Source organism: Fundulus heteroclitus, chromosome 16 (assembly GCF_011125445.2).
Source record: "Fundulus heteroclitus isolate FHET01 chromosome 16, MU-UCD_Fhet_4.1, whole genome shotgun sequence".
Lineage (NCBI taxonomy): Eukaryota > Metazoa > Chordata > Actinopteri > Cyprinodontiformes > Fundulidae > Fundulus > Fundulus heteroclitus.
The window spans coordinates 6,999,587-7,005,586 of NC_046376.1; the positions used below are offsets into that span (position 1 = coordinate 6,999,587).

Below are 6,000 nucleotides of genomic sequence, written 5' to 3' on the forward strand. Positions count from 1 at the left end.
GATTGCAAACAAAATTCATCCTCAGTATCCTGGCATCTTTCTACTGCCTGCTTGGTCTGAATTAAAATGGTTCAAAATATCCAGTTGCTACAGCTTTAATGCAGTGTAACGTGAAGTAAAACGTTATTTTCTGTGTTATTGTCTGCTTTATATGTGTGCTTTTATGTGATTGATGTTTTTTTCCATGCAAATACTGTCTGGAAAGGGGTATAACCTGTTTTGAGTGTTTTACTTCTAATTCATCGTGAGTTTCTTACTTAAATGTGATATAAATACGAGTACTTTTATTTTAAGCTTGTTTTCTACTATTTTTTACGGACTTTCCACCGTTTATACCTAATTTTTCCTCAGATTTTACAGCTGCTAGCAGAACAGCCCAGGGCGAAACGTGTCAGCCTCACAGTTTCTGTAATTTAAGACGTTTTTCGTGACGTTTTCTGATTTAAAAAAATAAAACAAGTAATTTTTAGGTAATTCTGCAGCTGTCTTCACTGATGTCAACACAGACAGTAAGTAAACACAACTCACCTTCCGTCTCTACCAAACTGCTTGCTAGCTTAGCCGCTAGGCTAACAGGAAGCTCGGAGCGATCACTTACTGCCGGCTAACCGCACAAACCAGAACGGACAGCCGAGGCGAGCATGGGCCGCTTTGTTCTCTGTGGAAAACTGAGGAAAAGATGCAGACATTAACCCATCCTAACGCACCGCCGCGGCTCTCACACTCAGCCGCGTTATCACAGCTGTCCGGCTGCCGCGTGACCTCAACTTCCGGTGCGGGTTTTCAAAGTAAAAGCGTTTCTCCGCAGCTTGTGCATACAAATAGAATGCAATTAGGAAAAATATGAGTTAAATGTATTTCAGTGGCGCGCTTGGTAGACCTGTTTCCCTGCAGCAACAATGTTCTAGGTTGGAATCCCAGCCTGGCATCTTTATTTCTGCATGTTCTCCCTTTGCATGCATGGGCTCTCTCTGGGTACTCCGGCTACCTTCCTAAAACACGACTGTTAGGCAGGGCTGGATGATATAGGAAACAAAGATCTCGATGAAAGATTTGCAATTTATTTTTACATTTTTAAGTAAAAAAAAAACATACCACTGATCTCTATTTATTCACTGGATTGCTGAGAGGCCCGAAAAACTGAAGTCACTGGCCGCCATCTTGCTACTCTCTACTCTCACACAATCCTATATGCTTTGGTTGCAACAACAAAGCAGTTTTCTGGCTGTGTGAAAACGTTTTACAGGTAATTTTACAGTCAGTGGCTGTACTAACACTATCAAGTACTGAGAAAGTCATATGCTGAAATATTTTGCACGTTTTTTAAATCTGACTATCTATCTAGATATCTATCTAGATATCTATCTATCTATCTATCTATCTATCTATCTATCTATCTATCTATCTATCTATCTATCTATCTATCTATCTATCTATCTATCTATCTATCTATCTATCTATCTATATATATGATCTTTTAACCTACTTCACGCTGTAAGTCAGATTTTAGCGGCCTGGCCATCATCAGGACTGGATGTGAGGAGTGAAACATTCACAAATAACTCTCTCCATGGGTTTTCTGTGACCTTTTCAGTGTCTTACATGATAGTGGATACATTTCTCTGCACTTTTAGCTTAAAACTTGCTTGACTTAATTGTGATTTACTGATATTTGTTTTGGGTAGCAACAGTTTCTTCTCTGAGGTCGTCACTAATGTCTTTCTACTTCGGCATTGTGTTTCACACGCCTGTAAACTCCAGACTGACTGACGGTCCAGAACTGCAGCTTTTATGGAGGTGATTGTGAACAGCAGCACCTGGCTGCTGCTTTCTTTGAGGAGGAGAGGAGGAGACAGGGCCATCCAGAAAGGTTTTGTCCTATCCCTGTAAATATTATTGGACCGTAAGCTTTTCCAATCCCAGATTTTCCATGCACGACGCTGTGTTTACCTGTTGAGCGAAAAAAGCCCCTTTATTATTCTTTCACATAGACCTTTATCTAACGTAAGGATTCTTTAATTTAAAAGCCACAAGTGTTTTGTTCCTGCTGACCACAAGTGACGTTAGCTCTGGGCGCCCATTCAGTCCAGCTGAGGCTCAACAAAGGAAACGCTCAGCTGACAAACATCACTTTCATGCAGAAGACGGGTCCAGAGAAGGTTATCTAAACACATGCATTGATTTCATATTTGCACTTTTTTATTGCAGTGTGAATGTAAATGGTGCTCCAGTTTATAAAGGATCCCTCAGGCCGAGCTGAAAGCAAACAGTCATGGCTTCTCTAAGGACTCTGACTCTTCTGGCTTTAGCTGGTGAGCTTCTGCAACATAAAACCTTCATAATTATGTTAGCCTGTTTTATTGCTTGCTGGGAGAGAAAATGTTTCTGCTTTCTTGTTTCCCAGCAGGTTTTTCCTGCAGCCGGGCCTCAGACTGCTCATACTTTGGTCTCCTGAATCACCTGAACATGGATACGGCGAACACAGCTCTTGGAATTTTGCGTCCCGTGAAAAACTGGACCACAACCACGCTCGTTCAACTCGACATGATTCTGAACGGCATTTTGGACGTGGTGAGTGTCCTCTTCGTCCTCTGTGGTTCTCCTGGAGCTTTCTGTGTCATTTTTTATGTTTGGAGCGAGGATTTTACAGACAGTTGTTTTCAGCTTAGTTGTTTGTCACGATCAGAATAAAATACCTTTATAATTCTGATTAAAACTAATTATTTTCTCTTATAGGAAGGTGTTACATAGTTGTAGGTTTTATTTCAACAACAGCTTTGCATTCTCATCATTGGAGATGTGATTAAAGAGTGAATATAGATGCTTTGTTTTATCTAGCTCGACCAAACCTCGACCAAATCTAAAAGATTCAAAGATTGAACTCAAAGAGTTGGTTAAATCACAAATAAAAAAATTCTAAACTCATATAAAATAAAATAAAAATCTTGGAATCCTCCCAGCCAAAACAAAGCTTTTTGTTTCCTGCCGTTTTTGGGGTTGAATATTCTCCTTTTTTCTGCAGAATGAGAAGTTTCAAACCGTCACAAATCACATCTGGATCAATATGGTAAAAATATCAATTACTGGTCATGGTTAGCTTTGTTGTCATATAGTGAAAGAACAGTCCAAGTTTTTTCTTTCTTTTTAATTGTGTTTTTTTTTCCCCCACAGTTTTGGATAAATGAATTTCTCACCTGGAATTCCTCAGAGTTTTGTGGGATGAACATGTTGACTGTTCCAAGTTCAATGCTCTGGATTCCAGATATAATAATCTACGAGGAGTGAGTTATTTATTAAAAATATGAACAATAACAACAAAAACGCACGTGGCTCAGGGATTTGTTTTTTTTCTCTTCTCTTTTAGTGCCTCTGATTGCTCGGATTCTAAACAGGATCCTCTTGTCACCGTCGATCCAAACGGGCTGGTCCGTATGAGAACCCGACTCATGCTGACCTACAGCTGCAAGTTCAACCTCTACAGATTCCCTTTTGATACGCAAACTTGCAACATCACATTTTTATCCTTGAATTACGATGGTAAATTTCCTTCTGCTTAGTGGGACACAGTGTGATTTGCAGATTTCCGCGCTGATTTTAACCCCACATACATCTGTCCTCTGCACGGACTCATGGTGCGGAGGTTTAAATAATTAATGAATAAATATATTTTACAGCAGCAGCACAATCTCACACTGAAAAATTTATAAAACAACAGTGGGCAAAAAAAATTGCAATTTTTACTAAAAACTTCCCCATTGGATACTGATTGTGTCTAGCCTAGGAACTACAAAGTAGTTATTATGTTTCTTGTTTTCTGGGAGTCTAAGGCTACGTTCACACTGCAGCCTGAAGTGACCCAATTCCGATTTTTTTGCCCATATGCGACCTGTATCTGATCTTTTTATAACAGTCTGAACAACAAAGATCGAATTTTTTCAAATGCGACCCAGGCCACTTGGATATGTGGTCCTGAATCCGATACGTATTTGATCTTTTCAAATGTGACCTGTGTCTGTCTGTACGGCCGGGTCGCATTTATCCGACCTGTACGTCACCGATACTCGACAAACGTCACTATTCTGCGTCCTGCTATGCAGAAGCGGGAATAAAAACGACACCCATAGCGGACTACAATGAGAAGAGCAGTCGATGGACGGAAAGCTCCGGTTAGAAAATAAATTAATGACCGCAAAATGCGCGCCAGCATTATAATCCTTGTTTACTTCCGTAAACACTGAGGACACTTGCTACGTGTGACGTCATCACGTCCTCGAGTGCGCATGCGGGACACTTAAGTTGAACGCATTCCGTTCACACAGGAGATCACATACAATTCACATATATTTGGAAATGTGAACGACCACGCAAAAAAAAAATCAAATTTCACAAAAAAATCAGAATTGAGCATCAAGACCTGCAGTGTGAACGTAGCCTTAATATGATGTGACAAAGAGGCCTATTTAACCGTGGTCCCATTTCAAAATGGGAAATATAAGCGAACATGCCATTCAGGTGTGTCATAAAAGGGCAACAAGAAAATGGTCCCTTATCTTACCTACAGTTAGAGAAATGATCAAGAAGTTTAAAACTACCAGGTCAGGGGCTTCCCGCCGTCCGAGCTCCCTGTAGCGGCCACCGCTGTCAGACCAGAACGCTCCTTCAAGTGTTTTCAGTCACAGAGTTAAAGTTTACAGATCTTTGTCTCATCCATGTTCGGGATCGAGGAAAATATGTTGATCGGGTAACAGGGAACTGCAGGGAAATTATTTTAATAGGTGTAATAATTTTCCCCCTTCAGGCGCGGTTTGGTTTGTGAATAAAAACTATTATATTTCTGTTTTACCCACTCCGTTCATAGTGGTCCTTAATATTAATGTTGTCAATTTTCGTTTTTTCTGGACTTCCTCGGAAAAAAAATGTTGCCAATCCCTGTGTGTTCACGTCAAAACTCCTCTCCAGTCTGCTTGGTTTTACCTAGCTCCTCAGCAGGCCAGACGGTGCTAATACGAGCCGGTGGAGCTGGGCCTTAAGAGTGAGCTTTTGGGTCTCGAACACTAATTTGAAGGAAAATTGTCATTTACCCCTTTTTCCATTACAAGCCCCAGGATTTAAAGCTTTGGTTTACCCCGGGAAACATTTAAGTTTGCCGTGTTTCCATTTGCTGGGGGCCATTTATGTAAAACAGACCAATGACGTATGGGAAGTTGTGAGGAAAACTGCAGTACTGCCTTTGTCCAGTGTGTGGCGGAAAGAAGACCTGTGGAATAACACCTGTTGCCCCCTGCCGAGCATGGTGGAGGCGTATGGAGCTAAAACAATGACAGCTTGCAGCGACATTGAAAAGAGATTTGGCGTGGAAAAAAAATCACTGTTTTGCAGTCAGGGGGGCGGGGCTAAATTGAAGGCGAGGTAATCAAGCCATCTCAGGTTCAGTAGATCAGAAGTGCATCTAAAAATTGCAGGACAGGGATCCTTGAGAGCTGGAACCTGAAGCCTTTGGTTTCGATCGAAGCATAATCATGTGTCAGAGGGGCCTAGTCAAAGTCCAGACATGAATCAAGTCGAGAATCTGTGACTGGACGCGATAACTGATGTTCACAGAATGTCTCCATTCAACTTGACTGAGCTTGAGCTGGATTGCAGAGGATATCAGGACAAAAACCTCAGCCTCTAAAGTCCTAAAAAATCTGAGATTTCACTGCAGGGAAGGCGGGTGTAGGCGTGACAAAGATGTGTCTCTGACAGGTTGAATACAGAAACCAAGCCAAGGAACATTCAAACTACAAAAAATGGGAATAAAAAAAATGACTTATAACTTATATTGGAGCGATTAAAATTATAGACAATAACCTAAATGTGCGTTCCTGTTACTACAGCTGATGTCATCCATTCATTGATGTTTAGTTATTTTTTATGTGCACAGACAGCGTTCTGAAACTGGGCTCAGTCACAAACGCCAGCATCCTGACAGAGGTGTCGGAGCATGTCATGCTGACTGAG

The 6,000-nt window shown here is 41.1% G+C and overlaps 2 protein-coding genes across 2 annotated transcripts in view; one reads left to right on the top strand and one right to left on the bottom strand.

The window, feature by feature from the left end:
• The window catches only part of LOC118556557 (transmembrane protein 104-like), an 85,415-nt gene extending 84,648 nt beyond the window's left edge, over positions 1–767 (bottom strand). Inside the window, exon 1 of the mRNA XM_036148253.1 lies at positions 529–767. The gene's annotated coding sequence lies outside the window, so the exon portion shown is untranslated. The remainder of the gene's footprint in view (positions 1–528) is intronic.
• A 1,456-nt stretch (positions 768–2,223) lies between these two features.
• LOC105932797 (5-hydroxytryptamine receptor 3A) overlaps positions 2,224–6,000 on the top strand; it is a 6,270-nt gene continuing 2,493 nt past the window's right edge. Inside the window, exons 1-6 of the mRNA XM_036148714.1 lie at positions 2,224–2,312; positions 2,405–2,571; positions 3,023–3,067; positions 3,172–3,281; positions 3,365–3,537; positions 5,924–6,000. The exon at positions 5,924–6,000 is cut by the window's right edge and continues 72 nt beyond it. Of these exons, the coding sequence (XP_036004607.1) occupies positions 2,273–2,312; positions 2,405–2,571; positions 3,023–3,067; positions 3,172–3,281; positions 3,365–3,537; positions 5,924–6,000 (612 nt within the window). The 5' untranslated portion in view covers positions 2,224–2,272. The remainder of the gene's footprint in view (positions 2,313–2,404; positions 2,572–3,022; positions 3,068–3,171; positions 3,282–3,364; positions 3,538–5,923) is intronic.